Source organism: Agelaius tricolor, unplaced genomic scaffold (assembly GCF_023055355.1).
Source record: "Agelaius tricolor isolate 1412-34295 unplaced genomic scaffold, bAgeTri1.0.p SCAF_9, whole genome shotgun sequence".
NCBI lineage: Eukaryota > Metazoa > Chordata > Aves > Passeriformes > Icteridae > Agelaius > Agelaius tricolor.
In genome coordinates this window covers 40,292,004-40,316,075 of record NW_027269269.1, presented here as the reverse complement: position 1 = coordinate 40,316,075, position 24,072 = coordinate 40,292,004, and the positions used below count along the sequence as shown (strand labels likewise).

The window sequence follows — 24,072 nt, the reverse complement described above, 5'->3', positions numbered from 1 at the left end:
TTAGTAGTTCATGATTACAAGTACATAATGAAATAAATGTTTCATCGTTTGCACATGCACCATTTTACAAGGTAGCAGTAATAATTTCTGTGAAATTGACTTTAGTCCAAATGTAGATTTGAGTCTTTTGTTCCTCACTTAATTGAGTTCTTATTTATATAAGAGCATTTCTGTGCCCATCCTTTAGGATTCAAGACCAGTATGAGTAATAGTTTTACCCCTAGCACTGATTGAAACAGTCTCTATGTAGTGTCAGAACACAAAAAGGAGATTCTCTTCATGTGCTCTGACCTGCTCTGCAGCAGCACTTACACATATCCTGTGCTGGGATTCAATTTCAAAGGAACCTAAAATGCATTTCACATCCTCACAGTGTCCCACTAGCCTTGTTGCAGTCCGTGGCATCCAGAGGAGGAAAAAGGGTTTTTATAATGTCCTGAAGGTGAGATAAAATTTCCAGTGTCCGGGCAGCAAGGGCAGTGCAGGAGGGGCTGTAGCAATTGTTCTACATGTGAAAGTCTATCCCCCTCACCTGGCAGTCTCCACAGCAGCAGAATTGCATGAGGGATTTAAAGCAGCTATCTGGGCACTAAATCTTTTAGGAGCTCCATATGTTGAAAGCAAAATCTTCCCTCCCGTGTACAATCGGCCCAGGTTCCGATGTGCTGCTGTTCTCAGCCAGGTTTGCTTCTTTACAGATAAAGTATTGAATTTAACTAATTTAACTTTCTGAATAAATGTTCTTTGTAGAGCAATACATTTGTGGAAAAGGCACAAAAAGGAAATAGGCACCGCTTTTTTTAGCAGATGTAGATTAGCTGCTACTTCACCTTGAATAGCAGTTGGGAGTTCAGCCATCCTCCTAAAAGCATTTGCCACATCAGTGGTTCAGGCCTAAAGATATAAAGATATCTCATCATTTTGTTTCTCCTTGCCATTTCATGTCACTGATGTAATATATGAAGCTGTGATTTGAAATCACTAGGCCTGTATCTTGGATGAAATCTGATATCATGCTGTTGTCTCAATTAGAAGACAGCATATCACTCAATATTTGCCCCTAGCTGCCATCTAAAAAAAAGAAAAACCAAAACCATTTGGATTCCAGCATGACATCAGTTCTCTTAAGATGTCATTTGATGAAAGACTTGCTTGTGCACTTGAGTGACACATAATTCCTGAATAAGAGAATTGCAAATTCATTTTACTGAACGCTCTTACTTTGTTGTTTATGTGAACAGTTCTTGGCTGTGGGGCTTCCCATGCTTGTAGTTTCATTAGCACTTGTTGAACTCTAAATGAATTGTGATAAACTCATCAAGTAATGGTATGGTAAAAGCAGCAACCCCTCGACGAAGGGAGGAAATGACGCATTTGATTCTATTATATTAGAAGGTTAATTAATTACTTTATTATATTATATTATTCTATACTATATGACACTACATCTAAGCTGAAATGGCACAAGCACTCAACTGAAAAAATTTTGTGACTGATTGCTGACCAGCAGTCTGGAGACACGCTTGGTCCTAATACACCAAGGAAACAAAACCCCATCACTTTGGGTAAACAATCTCCATATTGCACTCTACTTTGGTGCAACACAGGAGCAAAAATTGACATAAGAATTGTTTTTCCTTTCTCTGAGGTTCCTCACTGCGATTCTCAGAAAATATCTTTGGGAAGTTGTGCCTTGCTTTTCTCTGAGAAGAGAAATGCAGCCACATAATGGTGGTAGTTGGAGCAGCTCATTGGAACAAGGAGTGCCTTTTCAGTATTCATGGAGGGCCTAGGGCAGCAATCCACAACTGCAGATGTTAGAACAGTGACAAAGTGTAAATTTCCTCATCCAGAAGGAAAGAATGCATCAGCTTCCCTCCTTCTTCCCCTTCAGAGCTGAATTCTGAGCCTTTGCTTGCCTGCAGGTTTGGTGCCTTGGCAACGAGAGCCGATACCACATCAACAAGACCGTGGACGGCACCACCTTCTCCGTGGTCATCCCCTCCCTCGTGCCCGGCATCCGATACAGCGTGGAGGTGGCTGCCAGCACTGGGGCAGGACCTGGGGTGAAAAGTGATCCCCAGTTTATCCAGCTAGGTAAGCTTCCTGGTAATCCTGCCCCTTGCTGTGGGTGATTTCTGTTTGTTTGCTTTCGTCTTTTATGGCACCAGAAATACTTTGGAGACAAGTGAAATAGATAGTGTTACTTGATCTCAGGAATAGCAGGGTTTGGCATTTCTGGTTTTCAAACTTGCCTTAGAACTGCATTCTAAAGGTGGGATTAAAACAACACAGGGGTGTTTTTAAATCTCCCAGCTCAGCAGTGCTTTTTAGTTGTGGACTTTTCAAAGTGAATTTTCACCCTTAGAAACTTGTAGGGGAGTATGAATCTTTAGGTGTTGATCCACTTTAGGATGTAATTTGTCTTGACCAGACATTATCATTATTGAAGCAAAAAAAAAAGCATCCTAAAATTAGGCACAATAAATATCAACTATGTGTGAAAGCTAGTAAATAACCTGAGTACAGGAAAAAAAGATGTCCACAAATAATTTACTAAAATTTGACCTTCTAATCTGATTTACACCAAACATTGCTGTCATAAATGAGCAATGACCAGGGACATTGCTCCTGGATGTTTCTGGGAAAAATGCATCTTTGCTATTGGTTAGCTGAGGATTATTTAAAATAGCTTTAAGTATAGTCATATGCTGCTTTTTATAGTATGCCTGGAGCAAAATACCTTATCATTACAGTGTGTAATTATGAAAGCAAGCTCAGCATGTTGCTTTGGACTTTATGTCCTGTCTGTCTCTGTATCATTAGTAGATCTACCTTCTTATTTCACTTGTTGTATTTAAAAATCTATAATTAAGAGCATGTGAAAACAAGACAGAGCAACTAATATGGAAAATTACTTGTACATTTCCTTAGGTATTAAAAGAAGGGCCATCTTTAGCTTACTTAAATTAGACAGGTATATGATTCCCAATTACATTGATGGAGATTTTACAATAAAATTGCACACAGCTTGTATGATATTCCATTAATATGGAATTATTACAGGAAAACCATGTAGTTATTTCTACAGCCAGCTACCATTCACAGCTTTCTACAGCCAGTCAAAATCAAGCTTATTCTATGTGGCTTAGGTTTTGAAAATTCTGCATTAGTGAGGTGTATGAGGATAACCTCAAATCTTCAAAACCAAGAACTCCATAACCACTTCTTTTTTTTTTCCTTTTGTCTGAAGATAAGCAAATTCTAAATGAAGGTGAATTTAATAATGAAACTTAATCACTTTGAGGTTTGTGAAGTTGAAAAAGAAGCAAATCAGACTGTCAGGGTAAGGTTTTTGCCCACTTCTGGGTTCCTGTCCTTTATTGTTACTATGTTAGAAAACAAGCAGAGATCCCATGCCTTGAAAGGTGTTCAGTGTGCAAGTCTGGCAGAATGCACATATTTCCTCATGGTTGGACTTTGTTTCACTGCTTGTCTCTAATTAAGTGGCATGGCCAAATCCAGATGTATTTTAGTAAATCCCATAATTTACATGGCAAATCCCATAAATTGTTCCATGGCAAAGATGTGGAGGCAGGAGTCTTGTGGAGATCCATGCCACAAGAAACAGAACGATGAAATATCTCGATGGTGCCACAACCCTTTCAGCAACTGCAGGAGGCTGCTGAAAATCAGTGCTTAAATTTAAGTGTTAGCACTCTTTGGTAGCAGCACAGATCAACCTAAATCATCCAGGTAGAAGAATGGCTGCAGATTATTCAACTCTGCCCTGTGATGCAAGTTCTCCTCCAGCCCCCTCAAGGAATTGGATTCCTAGTTCTTAGAAGTGCTCCCAGCGTGGGGGTGGAGCAGAGTTTTTTGGGTAGCTTTCTGAAGAAAGAAAATTAATTTGTTGATGTCATCAGTTGGCACTTTTCACCAGCAATAAATTACATTATTATAGAGAGAGGGAAGGGAGGCCAGGGAGGGGGAGGAAAGACAACTAAGATGCTCTTTATAGAGGGTTTGAAACAGTCCTGACATGCTGTATGTATGTGCTCTAAGAACTGTGTGACAGCTTCAAGTTACTATATTTCTGCCCTGCTCCCAACTATTCCTTTCCTGATACCTGAATTAGTGCAATTCTTCATTTAAAAAATATATATAAATAGGAATTCCATGTGTGAAGACAGAATACACTGTGTGATTCTGAGGTTCACTTTCTAAATAAGACCTTCTCATTAAAATCCAACGTCCGTCTCCTTATAATGTGTTTTTTGTACAAAAACGTGCGACTGGGCTGTGGCTGGGTCTCCTCTTTGAGCCTATGTGGGATGCTCCCAGGCTGGTGACTCTGGGACATGCCTGGGCAGAGCCTCAGCAGGGTGTGTGACAGGAGGAAGTGTCACCTTTCCAGGGCAGCCCTCCAGAAGGAGAGGGGAGGACAGGAGGAGTTGGATTCCCCGGGAGCTGAGGCGTGCAGTGCAGTCCCATGCATCAGCTGAGCTGTGATAAATGACCTTGTGCACACACTTAACCTGTTACAAAGACAGGTACAAATTGTAATCTCCAAGCTCTTTCATTTTCCACGTCCCTGCTGACATGAAGCAGCTCACTGAGCTGTGGTACCCCAGACTTCCCGTGCCACCAGGGACAAGCCAACGAAATAACTTGCTTGTTATACATAAAATCGTGAGATCCGATGAAAAATTATGGGTCTCCTTAAAACACCCTGCATGAAGCTTCTGAATTTGCATCTTGGCTTTTGAATGAGCTTTTAGTGCTTTCTGTGGAATTCCGAGGACTTAAAAAAATACTTGTTTATTTTTTTAAAAAGAAAAGATATTTTACATAAAGAATGACTGCAAAAGTTTTGGTGTTAAGGAAAGAAAATTCATGAGACCTGGCCACAGCTCACTATATTATGCCTATAACAATGTGCCATGGAGAAACAAAATCACAGAATTTCAATAGAACCTTTTATTTCCTTGTCACAACATGTGACTTAAAGACATTGTTCACAAAAATGCTCTGTACAGAAAGATGAGAATTAGCAATTTTTTGCTGATCTGTAGCATAGCTTTCGTACAGTGATGGGATACTGCCTGTGGTGGCTTGGCAGCATTGCCTATGCTTGTTGACAGGTAAGTAGTAACATTGGAACATGTTGTGATGTATTTGTTTCTGGTACCAGCTCTGAGAAGCCTCACAACTGCAGTTAATGTTACTCTTAAACACATAATTCGTGTGAATATATAGTGTGCAGTTATTTATTAAGAGTTGTCTGCACAATTACTGTAAATATTGAGTGTATTATTTAACCAGAGGATGTCTCAAGTGTACAAAACACAAGAAAGTCTCATTGAATCTTTATTATTCTAACTGCTACATTTAGGAGATGTGATTTGTGAACTAGCTAGCATGCCTTCAGGTTATTATTCTGTCAGCCCTAAAGGTACTTGGAGTATGATAGTTGTGAGGGGTTTTTTGTTGATATTTTTGTTTGTGGTCTGCAAACAACTTAACAAAGTAATCTTTATTTATACCCTTCACAGCAAACCCTTTCAAATCAGGTTGGTGCTGTCACCTCAGGCTGTATGTTATAAGACTGAATTGTACAATTGATATTTTATCAGTTTGGGAAACATTAATCTAGAAAGGAGACAAAATAGCATGTTCTTACCTTGGTAATGTTTCACCAAATAATTTTCATATTGCATCATGAACATGGATTTGAGATAACAGTCAAACAATATGTTACAGGTTTCAGGTGTTCTGCGAGTTTTTAATTGCCAGAATTAACAATGTCAACACCAGTTACATATTCCTACTCAGTGTTTGTACATTTTGTATACTGAATCAGACATACATATGGAAAAGTACCATTCCATAGGTAATACTTGCACAAGGCAAAGTTAAGTTACTTGCACAACTTTGAGCCTGGAATTTCCTGTCTTTTTTGAATCTTTGGCATTCCAGTCCTAAATGGATATTAATATTTTATTTATCATTTAGCAACTTCAATGTTAGTTTTCACATTATTATTTATGTGAATATTTAACACTAGAGGATTAGAGGTTCCAGTTCTCCTCCATGTAAATTCTAATTAGTTTCCATTGAAGTTGGAAACTTGGAGCTTCAAGACATTCAAATCAAGTAGCTTGTGAGCAATAGCCACAGCAACCTTGTCTGTGATTAAAAAGCAAGCTCTTATCTTGGGCTAGAAGAAGGGATGAGTCACTGTGATAATATGCTGGTTTCAGGGAGCTGTGGGATCAGCCTGCTCCAACAACTCTGAGGCATTTCCAAGTCCATTAAATGCTGGGGCTGCTGCTCTGGCAGGGGGATGCACTTTGCCATAGAATGTTTATGTTCCCTTATTGTTTTGGCTCAACTCCCTGAAGAGTGCAAGCAGGAACAGGAATGTTCATTATGAACCATTTATATATCAGTCAAAGTTCCAGAAATTTCCTTGGATTAAGAAAAACTAGGTTGTTTTTTTTTTAGTTCAAGAGTTTTTTCCAAGACTGATCATTCAGGATCTCACTGGGCTATTAGGGAGAGGGAAGATGCCCTTCTCAAAGAAAGGCTTCCAAGATAATGTTCCTGTAAGTGTTTAGTTGTGAAGAGATCACTAAATTTCATTCTCTTTATATTAACTAATTTTGAATTACAAGAGGAGTGGGATATAGTCAAATGTGACCTCTTGAAAGCCCTTCCATCTCCTCTTATGCTGTTTGTTTGACTGTATGTGAACATAGATGCATTTTTCTCTTTCCCATATGCATAGGTATATACCAGCTTATGTAATGACTCTAACAGTCCACCCATATTCAATGTGCCTGAGGCCTAATTTCTTAAAAGAAAGTTCATTATTATGCTGTTCTTATGCTTGCAAGTAAAATAATGGCATGAAATTAATGTCAATTTAAAATTAAAATAATAAACAGTCAAAGATTCCTCAGGATTTTATAATATTCAGGCACATGTTGACTGAGCAATGCAGACTGTGTATAAAAGTGCTGTGTTTCTCTATGACTGAATTGTTGACATGTTTAGAAAACATTCTTATTTGGTTTTTGAGCTCGTGATTATTTTTTCTCCTGCAGTTATTATTTTAAAATATCTATTTTAAGAATGAGACAAAAAATATTTATCACTCTTATTTATTCAGGACCAGAGGCTCTCCATAAATGTTTTATTCTATTCCATTAAGTTGTATAAGGGACTGTAGCTGTTTAAAACCACAGAAATTACTCATTTTGAAAAGGAGACTGACGATGCAAGTTTTCATATCTTAATATGGCCTCAGCTGCAGAGAGACAAAAGATGAGATGACAGCTTTAATTCATTGGTCACAGTGTACTTTATACATTTAAGCCCATCTGGCCACTTGTGTGGAACTTCACTTGCCTGTCTCCATAAAATCTGAAGCAACCCATCTTAACCTTGCACAAATAGGCGTGAAATCCATAAACCCAGCAGACACAAAGAGTGTATTAGTAAGAAAAGAATGAGTCTGCCTGGTGAACTTTTAGGCTAGGCAGTGCACTTAGGATCATAGAAGATAAAGTGAGCTGAAAAATGAAATACAGTTTCCAATAAGGTAGCAGTCATGGGTGGGGGTGATTTCTGAGAAAAATAGGTATTGGACTTCAAGGTCGCAGAAACTGGAATCTGGAATCCTTCACTGGGAGAATCTGTTACTAATTCAACCTTTTCCATTCAAAAAGGTGTCCTTTTCCAGAGGAAATAATTTGATGTGATTCCATCTCTTGTTTGTATTGCAGTTTCTTATGTTTTATGTAGGCTTGTTTTGGCATAATGCAAGTTGTCATCATTAAAAAATTCCATTCACTGCTTAGTTCATAGGGAAAAGATACTGGTTTTAAGCAAATAGATTTTATATAGTTCATATTAATAGAATTAATAACAGCACCTTTCTCCTCAAAGCACTAATCTCTCATTCTGAATTTGATGTCCCTACCAATAGTATAAAGCACCTATCTCTTGAATTTATACAGGAGTAAAAGTGGGTATTTCAAAGACCAAGCTGTGCAATGTGTAAAGCAATATCCGCTCTGAGTAAAGGCTTTGAATTCTTGCCCATGCCCTGTGCAGTAATAGAATTTCCAGTGAGCGCTCACTGTGGTGGTAAAGCATCAAGAAGGCAGAATTTTGGCTTTGAGTTGCTTCACTTCAGTCAGAAAGCTTGGTCACTAACTGGGTCTTCTTACTGCTGTTCCCAGAAGGTTCCTGCAAAAGTTCAGTACAGAAGGAGCAGAAAAGACCAATTCTGAAAGGTGCTGTCTGTATGAAAAAAATAATTAATAGTCTGTGGAAAAATGCATGTTCTTTATTTTGATATGGGGTATTTAAGGCTAAATGGTTTTGAAAAGCACTACTTGTTCATTACTAATGAAACTCCTTGGCTGTTTTTAGCAATTCATAAATAATTTTTTAGTTATCCTTTAGCTTTTTCATCCGTATTTAAGGGGGCAGGATTGGTTATTTTGTAGTTTTACTTTTCTACATCATTTAAATATTCAATCTTTTTTTAATTGGGGTCAAAGTGAGAGACTGCAAGCAGTACATTAGGCTGTGTAATACAAGATTTAGGTAATCTGTCAAGAACTGCCAGATGAAAATATCTTCCTCAATACCAACCTCATGTGAATGTAGTTTAAATTTGTAAGTGATTGTCAGTTCTGAGTGGATGTTTGGGGAGCTGACTTGTACCCGTTCACATTTGCTACTCATGTTTCATACTAGAGCTTTTTCTCACTTGGTGTGTTTTTTGCTGATTTTCTGAATAATTTTCTGAAGCTGATGTTGCTTTTTTAAAATGAAAGAAAAATAAAAAATAGCAGTCCACAGGTTTGTAATTTAGGAGCTTTTCTATTTGCATACATAGCCTGATCTTAGCAGCGTTTGTAAGCAAACAAAAGTCAGTGATACTGGAGGTACCTGTCTTGTACAGAAAACATACAACTTCTATCTAGACCTGTAAAAGTGAGATTTGGAAGAGCAGTCTTAAGGATTTTACCTTGAGAAACTGGACTGCAATGATGTCAGCTCTTTTCATGCTGCCTCTTACGGCTGTTCATTCAAATTAATTGGCTGTTACGGGTGTCTCTGTTTCAGATTCTCATGGAAACCCTGTGTCTTCAGAAGATCAAGTCAGTTTAGCCCAGCAGATTTCTGATGTAGTAAAGCAGCCTGCCTTTATTGCTGGAATTGGTGCAGCCTGTTGGATTATCCTCATGGTGTTCAGCATCTGGTTGTATCGCCACAGGAAGAAGAGGAATGGACTCACGAGTACCTACGCTGGTATCAGAAAAGGTGCCCTATTACCTATTTCAGTCTGAAATAGGATAGCAAACAGGCTGCTGAATGCCTGTTTGCTGCCTATGTATTTTGTCATCAGCCTCTTGTTCTTCTCAGGCTCAAATAAGGAATTATCAGCACTTTCATGAAGTATGGGTCAGGAGCCAGTGCAGAGAAAGCAATATTTACATAACGTGCTAAGTCTGGCTTTAGAGCATAAGTCTTGAGCTGAATACCAGGAGTAGCTTTCTATAAAGACACTCCTACAAATGAGAAGGTTAAAGAATGGTTTCCAATGTGCCCTTGCTTTCTGACCCTGTATCATCTGAAGAGGAGCCATCTGCAGTGGATGGCAGCTCTTTGTCCCCCCATCCAGTGCTTTGCCTGCTGCTGGGAGTGCTAACAGTGGTGTCCATTGCAGTAACACTTTGGGCGTGGGTACTTGAATTTCTCCTGTTCTGGGGGAAGTGTGGCTCTTTGTAAAAGCACAATGGTCAGTCTGCTTTCCAAGACTCTTTTCATAAATGCTGTTGTGAGACCCTTGGCTGGGACTGAGTTCTGGGGCCATCCCATCCTGCATCTGTGTTTAGTTAGAATGGCAGCAGTGGGGCTAACTTAAAGCACTTCTCATTTCCATGTTATTTCATGTTATTGATACTTCTTATATATCACATTGTCAGTGGTAAAGCAGTGCTTTTCAGTATACTCTCTGACAAACAAAACTAAAATCTCTACCTGGAAGATCTTCTGGAATAAAAACTTGACACCTCCAGATCAAATAATTTCCAGGTTAAGCCTGGACATTAAAGCTGAATTCAATGAGCTACAGTTCATTACATCTCAAAGGAGTACCTCATAGGTAATTATAGAGTGATAACCATAAATTTTGGAATGAATCAGAAAATGGGAGATCCTGCTTTTGAAGAACTAGAGGGATTATATTTGACATTTAGCAATCAGAAGACAGGCCAAGGTTTAAAATGTGAACTCATCTTTGTGTATGAAAGGTGTAATGAGATTACATTCTTTAGTCCCCAAGAATGAATGTGTTATGGGCAGGAGAGGCAAATCAAACACAAATGGTTTCAAACAGCAGCAATATGTTGCTGTGTAAAAGGAGCAGTGCTAAAAATAGCAAATGAGTGAGTGGAAACATGGAAATATATCTGGAGTGTTGCAGAGCTGAGATGCCCTGGGTGCTATTGAAGTGCCAGTGCTCACTGTGGGCTCCAGGCACAGTGGCTGTGGTGGAGTTGCAGCCAAGGGAATTGGGAAGGAGTTGCACCCTTGACTGTGTTCTGCTGGGATTTGGGGCAGGACAGCCCCCCACGTAGTGCTGCACTGGCCTGTGCTGTTTTGTTTTACTAATAGCATGCTGCCACACTGCCTTTCTACAGCTCTATCACACTAACATCACTGTGCTTTCACCAGTACCTATGATTAGGCAAAAGGCATACAATTTGTCCTTAAAAATGCTTACTTCAGTGACATCAGCTATTGTTCAAAACAGCTGTGTTTTTCAATATCTGTAAAAATATCTTTTGTGTAATCTGGGGGGAGTTTAAATGAAAGTGTACAGAAAAGTAGGGTATGTATCTCTGGTATCAAGTATTCTTCAAAGACAAAACCTATCTTTAGTGAAATATGAATTGCAAAGTAGTTTGCCACTCTGCAGTTCATCAAGTCATCACTGCAAGCCCAAACTTTCTTCAGTCTTGCATTTATTTATTTTTATATTTAGCTTCAGGCCTGTCATCTGTTAAAATACTTCACTACTCCCACACATACATGCTGTACTAGCAGTCTTACACACTCAGAAGAGTTTATTAATAGAAGCTCTAAGAATTAAGTCATTCTTTCATGTGGTAGCAATCAGATTTCTTTCAGTTGAACCTCCTCAGTTCCTTAAGAAACAAAACTAGGTTTAGTACTAAGCTCACAGAAGAGTAATTAGACAGTAGCTTAAGATTATTTTTCATGTCCCTGTGATTGCAAATTATTTTGAGGTTCTGATTCTCTTTGGAATCAAGCTCAGGTTTAAATGCCAGTTCTATTTAATGAAAGCTTGTTACTATGGTTCTATATTTTGAATGTAGCTAAATTAAACTTAACTATGTGAAAAAGCCTAGCTCAAAGAAAATACTATGGTATTCCCAAGAAAATAAAGCTTTGCTACAAATGGAGCCTAAAATGTCCAAATACTCCATTTTTCTTGTCTTTTTCTTAGTATCATATCCCTGGAAATAAATTGACTTGGTAAAAAGGGGGTAATAAGGAGTGCTTAAATTACAAGACACACTGCACTCCCCACAAACTTCAGAGTTCCTAAATAAATAAGATTAAGAAGATGTTCTCTTAGCCAGAACCTTTTATTTCTGTTCTGGCTTTGCTGATCGCCTTCTGTCTCCAGGCTGTTTTTAGTGAATATTTGATTGTTTCTGTTACCTTTCACTGTGATTAGATCAGAAAGGGCAGTGTTAGCCTTGTTCTGCCATCAGTGAGAGGAAAACGATACTGTCTTGTCAACAGGAGGGGGAGCATGTGCTAATAGGAAGAGCAGATGCTGCTGCTCTGTATTTGGATTAGAGACCCTATTGATCCAAAGAGGATTTATAGTAGCTGTGAGAGAGAAGATTGTCAAGCAGTGTCATTGTTCTGTTGTTAACCTTTCCCTCTTAAAGCCAAGGGTTGGAAGGTAGAAAGGTGTTACATCTAGGGAGGTTTTTTTTTCCTTTGGTGGTTATTTAAAAAAGAAAGATAATTACTCTGTATAACAGTCTCATCTCTGAAAACAAAAATTAATTGCTGCAGTAGATTTCAGTGTCTTCATTGCAGTGAGAGTTGGTGCCATTCTTGATTCAGAGGCAGTAAAACAGCAGTTCTCTTTGTTCCTTTTTATGATTATTATTTCCTTACTGAATACTTAAGCGTGCCTATTAGTTCAGTGTAATGAGCATTTACTTAGTGAACTGCAGATAAGATTCAATAGGACCTTGATAAGGCTTTGTTAAGGAATTTGTCATTCTGCGTTCTAGAATGATTAACAGTGTGGGGGTTTTGTTTGTGCTAGGATTTTCAGAAAAAAAAAAAAAAACTTAAAATACCAAACTGAGAAGGATTTGAAAGGCTAAACCACAGGAGCACAATAGAATACCAAGCTTTTTGCTTTTTTTGCCTTTTTTTTTTTTTCAGAATAGTACCTGTAGAGACAATCTTCTTTCTGAATTGCAATTTCAGTTTTATTTTTTTTATCAATGTGATTGAACTAGTGGGTTAGTTATATTTATTTGTTTTATGTTCAGCTGTCTGCTAGATTTATACTAATGTGGTATGTTTCCCTTTCTCTCTTCAGCTTAATAACCAGTTTGTATTTTGTTTTGATTTTTCAGTCCCGTCTTTTACCTTCACACCAACAGGTATATATTTGCACTTTTCCCCCCTTCTTTGTTACTTAAGCATGTGTTTGTGGTACTATTTCTCTTTCTCTGACATAACCAACCAGCCCAGCTGTTCTGAAGGGGTTTTTTAAGCAATGTCATTAATGACAGGTATCATTATTTGTTCTCTGAGTAGTGTGCATTTGCTTTGTGGCTGACAATATTTTCTATTTGTGTGCGCCATTTCAAAGCACACCATTCCATGCCAGCATGCCATTTTGTAGCATGATCCTGTCAGTTTGTACAACCTGGGCTCTTTTCCTGCATATTCCAAGGGAGTAGTGTAGCCTCCCACATCTAGAGATGCAAAAGGTGCTTCTGGTGGGGGATGAATGACTTAGCACAGCCCAGATGCTGACTTGAAAGAGATTCAGTGAGATTATAGCTGGTGAAATATTTGTTCCTTTTCTTTCCTCTGAATCTGCACTAATCCAGTGCCCTCAGAGTTTTCTGCTTTGGAAGATACAGAAAATCAAAGTGTTCCAGCAGTTAGATTTCTTTGCTTGATGCCTTAAATTGTATTTTGCTATGAAATTTTAAGATCATGATCCCGTTCAGCTTAAAAAGAAGTGAATTTCAAATTCAGAGTGAGTTTAAAATCACTTTTTATTTTGTTTTGTTTAGAAATGTGCAAAATACAACATAGTCTGAACCATAGCCCACCAAAGCCCATGAGAGCCTTTCCATCCTGTAGAGTTCACCTTCAGTGGGTCCTACAGTCTGGCAGCTGAGCAGCTCATCCTCTGCAGTAGATAAAACCCAACACATTCTGTACCCATCAGTGCTCTGCTTTTCTTTGAGCTGCAGTGAACAGCCAGGTTGTTTCCTCCTCCTCTGTTCGAAATCCTCCCTTTTCACAAGAGACCTGTGAGATTTGCAGGATGTGTGTATCCAGGCAGGGTAAAACCCACCCAGCCCAGCTCTGGGAAGTTTCCCAGGGAATGCTAGCTCCTACTCTGTGCTGATGTGGGCTCTGTGCAGCAGCTGAGTTGCATCTTTCAGGCTGGACCACAGAGGAAGCCAGCCCCAAGTGCCTGCACTCATCCCCCAGACCGGGCTGAGCTGGGTCAGCCTTGCCCACGTGCTGTTCATCAAACTGGAGGGTGCCTGCTCTCACAAGCCAGCCTCTCATGTTCAGTGCAGTTGTTTCCTGTTCAGCATGAGCCAGAGTGGCCCTCAATGTTTCTGTAGGCCTTTGAGTGCCTTCAGAGCCTGGAGAATAATTCAAGCTCTTTATTATTTTGCTGTTACTTTAATTGGCTAAACAGAGGGCTTCTGTTGTAATCTCCGTCGTAGCACGCCACTGAAATTCTGCAGAGGTTGGAAGCTGACATCTACTCTCTCCAATGGATTCTTAACATTAAAAGAAAATATCAGGGTTTCTTAAGATGTGTCAGAGCTGGGAAATAAATAGCCTTGAGATTTTTAGAAAAGAAATTGGAGAAAACATAAAGCATGTAAAACACTTAAAAGAAAAAAATCCTTGTTTTTCAATCCAGAATCTCAGTCATGCTTTGACTTTAAATTGAACCTGGCTTCCCTCTTTAGCATTACCTACAGTAAAAGACTTACCTGTAGGAATGCATCCTACATTTTAATCCTGTTATTGTAATCACTGCCAGCATTTATCTCTCTCTTGCAGACTCCCAGTTTGGAGTTCTTCTAAAGAGCAGAATTTGGCTGCTTGTTTTCAGCACACTCCTAGCTGGAAAGTGTAGAATCCATCAGCACATGCAAGGAGGCAGTCTCCTTAACCCTTTGCCAAATCCAATGTAAACCTGCAAAATTTATAGCACTGTTTCTTCTTGGATGTTTGCATCCTAAAAACTAATTTCTCAAACATCTTACTTCCTGTGAAGGATATGCAATCCACACCAACAAACAAATGCATGTGGACATCCACTTTGTTCATGGAGAATACTTTTGAAGTGCTAGAAAAACAGTTCCTTCTAATTTAGAAAGTGTTCTTTCTGCCAGACTGTTTTTTAACCAAGATTTATATATTTGAATTTTTTATATTATTCAGTATAATTTATAAATCCAGTTGTAAAATGTTACAAACTGTGCAGCTTCTGTGGACTCCTAGAGTGTGCTTGTTCCCTGAGCGTATTGCAGTAGCATTCAGAAAGAGCATTTGTTTTTGCAGTAGCTTCAGCTGCAATGAGCCATTATTTACATTGGAAGTAAGGTCTGTTATAGAATCATGATACCTCTTTAATCTTGCCAAAATAATAAGGTAGAGCAAAGCTTTAACATCCAGCCATTCATGAAATAAATATATGACCTAAATTCTTCCACAGAGCAACTCCACTGAAGTCAGCAGAGTTATGTTAAGAATAAGTTCAACCTGATGTATGGCTTCCTGCTTTCTTAAGCAGTACATGTGTGTGTGTGTGTGTGTTCAGAACAGCACTGAAATATAAAACCCTGTTGGGGCTAGGACTAGCAGTTATCAAGCACCACAAGTATTATGTCTAAACTTGGATTTGAAGCAGTAGCTTGCAGAACGAGACTCAGAATTAATGTATAAAAAATGAACAATTATTGTCTTAGCTAAAATGAAACAAAGGCGAAGTAAATACTGTTGTTGAAGGAGTCTTGTATGATTTTTAAATGTTTTTCCTTTTTTTACCTTTGACCATTTCAGTAACATATCAGAGAGGAGGAGAAGCCGTAAGCAGTGGAGGCAGGTAATTATGTGCTTTGTTCTTATAGGTATAAATCGTGTGCAAATAAATTTAAGGATTCCAGGAATTCAATTGTCCTTGTAAGTGATGGCAGAATAATTACTTGCATAGATAAGTTTTAGTTCATTATGGTAATGTATACATTTTGGCCTTATATTTTCTGTCTAGGAGAAGGGTATATGGTTTGAATTTTTAGGTTGACTTCCGAAACATGATTTGAAATATTTTTAGCTTTGTTAACCTGTAAAAACTGCATCTCAAAAACTGAGCAGCAGAGGGAGTGCTTTAACTTCAAAATAAAGACCTGGCTTACCACCTGATTAAGGGAGTAAAAGCAATTAAGTCGTGGCCTTTATGAAGATCGAGGAATATAGCTGCTTCACAAATACTACAGACAAAGAAAACATTTATTGGTGAAAACTGTTGAAGACATAAATGGCTTATAAGGTGACATTTTAGGAAAAAGATGTTTCTGTGAATGCAAAACAGTTAAAGCATTGCTTAAAATAGATGGGGCACTGAAGGAGAGGGAAGCAGGTTGTAAATTTGCAACCACCACTGTGAGAACCAGGTCCATTCCAGACTGAGGATTTAACTAAGGCATGTTCACTGGCTTTACGTTATTACTTAATGAATGGCCATGGAGAAAACAGTAATTTACATTTCCTCTGTAGGGGTAAAGTTTTCTTCAGGAAGAAAAATAATGGTTTTAGCAAAAAGGCAGGTCAGAGCAGTGGTGCTTTAGCAGCACACCATTTTTTTTCTAGGTCACATTCAAAGATTTGCCATGATGCTTGAAGTCATGCTAAAATCTCAGAGACCTGGGCACCAAAGTCCTGTAACAATTCCTGTTCACAAGTGGCATTTTGCGATTCCTAATTTGCAAGACCATGCAAAAATTTGGTAATTGTGAAGTTTAGGCATAGAATAAAGCATTCCCAGTCTACCTGAGTGCTGTGCAGAGGTGAGGCTATTCAGCTCCTGCTGCAGCTGGACCTGGCATCTTATGAGGAATTGCAGATATCTCTGCCCAGCACTGTGTGCTGCTGTGCACTCATGGCCACAGGAGGATGGAGAGAAGCCTCTAGAACAGTTACCATGTGATTTTTGAATGGAAAAATCTGTAAATCACTGGGTTGCTGTCCTTACTCCAGGAGAGTGAGAAAATAGGAGAGAAGAGGGATGAACCTTCTCTTTCCCTGAGAGTTGTTCAAAAAGATGCTCAGCTAACATCCTTTGTGTTCTTTGTGCCACTGTGCTTTCTCACTCTTCCCTTAGCACAGGCTAGATGAAGCACTCTCACATAGAGAACAGAAATGAACCCACCGGTGTCTACATAGTGCACAGTAATTTGGGTACTTCCAGAGCATCAACTTCAATTTTACTGTCCTAGTGTTCAGCAGCAGGGCCAGAATCTAACAATGTAATTGATTCAAGGTGCAAACATCTGTGCTGGCTTTGTTTATTTGCATATATAGCAGTGACAGCTTGTGTGATGTAACTTATTTTGTAGAATATGAAACATAATTCTGCAATGTAAAAAAAGAAAAAAAAAAAGAAAACCTAAAAAAAACAAATAAAAACCCCATGTTATTTTTGCATATGAAACCATCTTCTGATATCCTAACCTAAGGTTTTCACTCCCTTACTTTATATTTGCAGTGTTTTGGAAAGGTTCAGCATTTTTGCCAAGTGCAGTTATGTGAGCATGTTAAAGCATTTTTCAGATTTCAAAATGTCACAGTGATATATTTCAACATAATCCCCACTTGTGTGATGCAGAAAAAATACCCATTTCTGTGGCAATCCCTTTTCTAGACAGGATTTGAGTAATGGTAATTGTGCTGGGTTGACTCCAGCCAGCACCCACACAGCCACTTGGCTCTGTCCACCCCTGCCTCAGATCCTGTCCAGTAATTCAGGGAGTCAAGAAATTTGCTGCCAGGGTTAAAGATCTTTGGAAATTATGACCTCAAACCATCACCAGGTTATGGATCTGTAATGCAAGCATCTCTTGCCTAAATGTCTCCAATTAGTAGAATTCTCGTATGCTTGTATACATCACACCACATTTCTTACATGACAGCAGGTGTGAATGCAAAGTAAATTTTAGAAACAAAGGATCTTTAGTTCTCTGTGCAACAAACCAGTACACAGATCTTTAAAGTGCTGAAACATTCTGGGATGCTTTGTCTCCTCTAAATGCCTTGAGGTGTAGGTTCATTGTAGAAGCAGAGTGTAGGGAAAAAAGCAGGGAATTTCAAATCAGCTGGCCTGCTCACAGGCCTACACAGCTGTATATTTATTTCAGATTTTTTTTTTAAATGCTTCTTTACTGAATGCATATTGGCTGGTTTGTAAGCCTGACAGCAAGTCAAGCCTCATCACCTCCTATGTTAAATTGTCAGATGACATATGCAGTACAGAAATATATACACATATATGTATAGATCTTTTAAATGTCATTCTGAGTCTATGACTTAAGCCTGCAGCACTGACAGACTCTATCCCCCACAAATAACTACATGCAGCTTGTATTTTCAACTTGCAGTTTAAGAGGATTAGCATATTTTATTTTTGAAGATCATCACATCTAATATTATGGAAAATAGTTTCTGCACTATTTCAAATGGAAAGTTGCCTGTTAAATCCCAAGAGAAGGGGGCTGTTTTCATATATGTGGATGTGACAGTAGCTAAAATTATCTATCTTTTAAAAGCACCTTAGTTATCAAAGGCAATTTTAAATTGTGTGGGGCTGTAACATGGCCCACTGCATTGTTAGCATGAAAACTCAGGAGCCACCAGGGATTCTACAGAACATTCAGAGAGACTTTCACACTCACTACAAAAATTCAGCAACTTGGAAGACTAGGAATGCTGATGACAGGAATACACTTTATTCCAAATGCAGCCAGCATGCAGCATTCATATCTGGATATTTTTCAGGTGGTCAGTATTCCCAAGTACCTCAAACTCTTTTAGGAGCTGAGTGGCTTTCTCATGAACAAGTTGTGTCACCTCCTCAGCATGTTTAGTGAGATCCAAAAGCTCCCAAGCCACTGAGGTTTCTGTTATCTGCCTTTCCCTTTGATGCACCACAGTAGTACTATCTGATGGGGAGGAGAACTTGTTCCATAAATAACCAAGAACTTGGGAATATTCACATTTAAATTTGGTTCTTACTTATGCATATCCATCCTGCTTCCATGTGTGAATTTTTTGTTTATTTGACTTGCCAATTTCCTCTTTTTTTACCTTGCTTTCTTTAGGAAAGGGTGAAGGGGCAGAAAAATAGAAGTGCAACGCCTTAAGAGAAAAAAAAATTAAAATATGAAAGTCAAAGTGACAAGTAGATGTAGCACACCAACATATAGTGTAGTCGAGCAAAATGAACTGATGCTGATCTTGACTGCTCATTCCTGAGTGATTTAGCAAGGAACAGGTTAGACAGGGGACTTGAAAATGCTAAATAATTGAATCAAGCTGAGTTTTTCAGTACTCAAGCCTTTTGGTACGTGGTATTATTTTGTAACATCTCACTGTTTGGGAAGAGTGTCACTGCAATGTGAAAATCCTTTTGTTTAATTTTTGAAATGACCAAGCTTTGTTTTTAAAGGCCTGGACTCCTAAACATCAGTGAACCAGCCACTCAGCCATGGTTAGCAGATACTTGGCCTAACACAGGGAACAATCACAATGACTGCTCCATCAACTGCTGCACCTCTGGCAATGGCAACAGTGATAGCAACCTCACAACGTACAGTCGACCAGGTTAGATCTGTTTCTACCTTGCTAAGGAACCTTCTTTACAGAGTACGCGCTTCTAATGCCTGAGAGAGTGTCCAGCTTTGTTTGGGTTTCATTTCCAGTGCTTTTTAAGCTTAATATAGTGTCTGCTCTATGTCATGATTGTGCTTTTGGTCCCTTTTTGGATCCTTTCTTGGTGCTATTTGGATAGTTGTAGCAGGCTTAAGGAGCCCCTTCAAAGTTCAATACTGCCAAAACTCAGACTGAACCAATACATTTTGGCTTCTGAATAGAGCAGATAAGGTCATTTTTGGGTTGTTCTGTACATCCTTGTTGCTTGGATGGAGAGGGACAAAGACCAAAACTATGCCAATGTGATTTTCATTCTGGTTTGGATGTGATGAGAAGCAAGAAATAAAACATTGCTACAGTGCTTGCAACAAAGTCAGTCTGTTTTGGCACATTCAGAACTTCACTTTGAGTGCCATTCTGAACAAAATTGGATAGCTGGTGTTCTGTTTAGGGTGTGTGAATAAAGAAGTTAACTTCACACACTTAAAGCATTAAAACATTAAAAACATTACATTAAAGCATTAAAACATTACAAAGTGTTGGATTAAGTGGTAGTTCCTGGGAGCTTGAGCAGGACTCAGAGAGCTCTGGAATAAAACCTCATGAGTTCTGTGGAAGACATTTGAGGAAATACATCTCAGAGTGCTAACTGTTGCACATTTCGTTTTAAACAGACCTTAGGTTCATTTTGGTTTAACCTTGTGTTACTGGTGAGAAATTAAGTCTTTTCCACTACAAGTATCTCTACTGGTTTTTGCTGGTTTTTGCTAGTAGCATGTCTCAGCAATCCAGAGGGGAAGTGTGTGGAGTCGCATAAGTGCCAAGCAGCATTACCTCCTGTAATTAATGTGAAACCAGCTCAAATGGCTGGTAATTCATGAGTGGCAGTAATGGCAATTCATCTCCTGCAGTAATGCTGTCTGACAGTGACCAGTGCCAGCTGCTTCAGAGCAAGGTGTGAGATTTTGGCATTAGAGGCTTGTCTCTCACTCTGGCTGTGGATATCACGTCCGGCAGTACCTGTATAAAAAGGTTTGTGATTCAGGGATGGTTCGCTATTGCAAGGACAGACATAGCAATTCTGGTAAATAACAAATTCAGAAAAGGAAGAAAAGGCACATTTTTATGGTTGCAACCTATTATAACATCTTGTATTGAACTGCAGTGGGTTCTCCCTCATTTTAACTTTCATATTAAGCTTGGTTCTGTTGCAAAGTGTTTCCCTCCTTTCAAATAGAACTTCAGAGCTTGTGGGTCAGACAATGTGCTCAGAGTGATCTCTTCTTTCCTGGAAATTCTGCCAAATGTTCTTAATTCTGTCATCGTGGGCTGGTTTATGCTCTGAAGCAGCAGCGATGGATATCCCCTCAGTAGCTGTGAATATGCAAAGTAGCTGCATTTTTAATTGCTTTTAAGTATAGCGCTGTCTTCCAAGTCTACAGAACGGGAACCGATCGTTCCAAGAGTAGATGCCATAAAAAATCTAACTAGATAAATCTTCTGTTGTATAGGTAAACCAGTTTTAAGTACTTGTTATGAGGAATTCTAATGTGTCTATGTTAAAAATGTACCTACTGCATATACTGTATTGATTATATTGCCTCACACACAAATCAGATGTAGCTGCAAATGAAAGGAAGTAAAAACATATGTTCAAAATGACTCTGCAAGGATATGTAACAAAGCCTGAGGTATGTGGAGTGAAGAATATACTGTATATAATATTGCCCAGTATAATACAATAGACTTTGAAAGGAAGAAAGACTAGTGTGCAGTAGGTGAGAGAAATGAAACATTTAAACTCTAGAAATCAAGAAGTTGAAGTCTGTGAAGCAATAAATAACAGAGGCATTAAAAACACCTCACATAAGAAGGAAAAATATATCAAACAGTAAAGCCTTCAAAAAAACCCACAGGCTGGGGGGCATGAAATGTGCAGTGATAAGTTTTATGTGGCATGTTCTGATACTGTTCCTTAGTCACAGGAAATGTGGATCGGTGGTTTTCTTACACAAGCATTATTTTATTCCCCTTTCTCGGGTAATATATCTCTAAAAATGTGTATGTGTTAGGGAATGTTTTTGAGATTGAAAATCCTCTATGTTTGCTAGTTGTTTCAGTCAGAGTAATGGTAAAATCTTGAATTCTGTATGTAGTTTGACTTGCCATCCTCTCCAGTAAATTCATTGTGGATACAGGTAAATGGACTTTGCATTTTGAATCAAATTCATTAGCATAAATATCACTTCTTTTAAAAGAGGAAAACTATATTCCTGGTGAGTGTTATGTAATTACTGATGCATTAATCAACTGGAAAATGAGAATTTTTGCTTAAGGATCATTGAATGCTGGTTCCACTAAGCCTTCTAACTGCTGACCCACAGACTACTTTACTTCATTCAGTATTCTCCCAGTGGACTGGATGTGGAGAGGAAAAAAAATCTGTGGGCTTCGTGTCACGCAGTGGGAAAAGAACGTGGCAAGGCAGGGACACTGTTTCATGCAGTGGCCAGAGCATCAGCACATGCCAATTTACTGTCTGCAATAAGTGGTGGTCTCAGGATGCAGTAAATGTCAGAAGAATGAATTCATGCTGTTTATATGAAATATCATTAGCATACAGAACAATGTATTACTGTGCTATAACGTATTTTGGAATACCCAAAGCAACTGAAAATCAGCAAAAATTCCAGATTGCTTTTCTGCCTTTTTTGTTTCAAATTAAAATATAAGATTGTACAAGCAAACAATGATCAAATAAAGACTTGCTACTGGGTACGGAGTTACCTTTTACATTGTACTTGTTTTTCTTTAATTCTCTTAAACTATTGTTTTTCTTTAATTCTCTTACATGTAATCATTTCTAAGTGTGTTTCATGAAAACCTGTTGTATGTCTATTTCTTACAACAAATACAAGAGTGTCTAGATACTGTTGAGGTGACATGAGTTGAAGGTCTTAGTTACTCCTGCTGTTAAGTTTTGGTTGAATTTCCCTTGCAATGCAAGTGATTTTAATCACAATTACTAATTGAATATATATACTGCTATGAGAATAAGGTCTAAAACCATGAATGTTTATATGGCCCCGATGGAAAAGCCCAGCAAGGTAAGTCATTGTAGATACAATTCAGCAGGTCTGAATTTACAGTGAATCAGAACAGTGAACCCTGCTTTCAGAGCAGTAGTGTATAAGGTAAATCTTATTCTGTAAATTACATAGTTAATGGCAGTATCTCTGCCTCAGTGTGCCTGCTGCATGGGTTCAAGCCATGTAGTTGTGCAGTGAGGAAATGTTAGAGGGGGTTTCGTGGAAAGTCTGGTGTGGGCGAACAGAATGACCTTTTCTCTTTTCTCTCCTCTGTGGTTAGCCGATTGTATAGCAAATTACAACAATCAGCTGGACAACAAGCAGACAAACCTGATGTTGCCTGAGCCAACTGTGTATGGGGACGTGGACCTCAGCAACAAAATCAATGAGATGAAAACCTTCAATAGTCCCAATCTAAAGGATGGAAGATTTGTCAGCCAGCCTGGGCAGCCCACTCCTTATGCCACCACTCAGCTCATCCAGTCCAGTATCAGCAATAATGTTAACAGTGGCAGCGGGGACACCAATGAGAAACACTGGAAACCCTCTGTTCAGCAAAAGCAAGAGGCTCCACCCATACAGTACAACATTATGGAGCAAAACAAATTAAACAAAGGTGAAGAGCTTTTAGCTTGTTTCTCCTCTTTAGGCGTCAGAGGAGTTTTGACCTTCTGGTTCTGGGAGTCTAAAGCTTTCAGGTTCAGCAATTACAGGCTTCTGCAGTGCTTTTAGGCTTCTGCCTCTTTAGATGCAGAAATACACCATTTGCAGTGTCAGAAAGTTAATTAGCACCACGATAACCTTTCTGATATTGAATTTATTGTGAAAAATAACAAGCTGTGTCTTTAGAAAAGAGTTAAATAAAATACATTTCCTGTGGATATGAGATTAATTTAAATTTAATAGTAGTTAAGGGATTGGTTAGGACAGAGGCCAGATATTTTATTCATAAGCCAGATGCATGGTAGTCACATTATACTCTACCTTAAATTTTAAATAGGTCAACCTACTCTTCCCAGTTGTGGATGGAGACTCATTAAATCTACATGCTCATGTAAACGAATGAAATTTTGCATATCAAACTCTGTAAAATTGTATTGTGTTGTACACTGGGGGCACAAATGGAGTGATCCAATTCATTTTAGACTTGTTCCTAGCAAGCCTTCAGTTCTCATATTGAGAGGCAATGCTACCGCACACAGTTTTGGAAACTAAATTCCTGTGTTACCCTGACTGAAGTCTGTGGATCCAGAAGCTAAAAATAAATTGATTTCAGTGCTAACGGGAAATATCAGAATGTGCTTTTGAGGCCTTGAAGGCATGTCTCTTTAATATACTGTGTGGGAGCTGGAAGAAATAGGTATGTGATTTCTTCTTTCTACTCCTCCAGGCTACCATGCAACCTCTCTTAATAACCTGATTTGCAAAACAGTATCCCTAGGAGTTGGACCCATTCTAACTTGGAACTTTTTGCAAGGTTGTAACTCAAGTGATTGCATAGTGATAAGTGATCCAGTAAAAAAGAGACATTTCATTACAGGAATGTTGATTTCTCTACTGGACCCATCTACTCACAGAGGAGTTCAAAGGGCAATATAAAATGTCACACCTTCCCTTGGCGTAAACATGCCAAAAGAAAATTCAAGGGTTTTGGCTCCTTACTAGAGGGTGAAAGCTGTATTTTTTGTAATTGTTCTCTTTCATGAACTGT

At 38.7% G+C, this 24,072-nt stretch overlaps 1 protein-coding gene across 8 annotated transcripts in view; it reads left to right on the top strand.

Annotated features, from left to right (window-relative positions):
* Positions 1 to 24,072, top strand: part of ROBO1 (roundabout guidance receptor 1) — a 687,918-nt gene that overhangs the window by 639,965 nt on the left and 23,881 nt on the right. For 6 of the 8 annotated variants that reach the window (XM_071433703.1, XM_071433709.1, XM_071433702.1 and 3 more), the window contains 6 exons: positions 1,926 to 2,097; positions 9,145 to 9,342; positions 12,717 to 12,743; positions 15,412 to 15,454; positions 19,070 to 19,224; positions 22,642 to 22,977. In XM_071433703.1, coding sequence (XP_071289804.1) covers positions 1,926 to 2,097; positions 9,145 to 9,342; positions 12,717 to 12,743; positions 15,412 to 15,454; positions 19,070 to 19,224; positions 22,642 to 22,977 — 931 coding nt within the window. The remainder of the gene's footprint in view (positions 1 to 1,925; positions 2,098 to 9,144; positions 9,343 to 12,716; positions 12,744 to 15,411; positions 15,455 to 19,069; positions 19,225 to 22,641; positions 22,978 to 24,072) is intronic. The other 2 variants (XM_071433705.1, XM_071433710.1) reach the window with 2 other exon arrangements.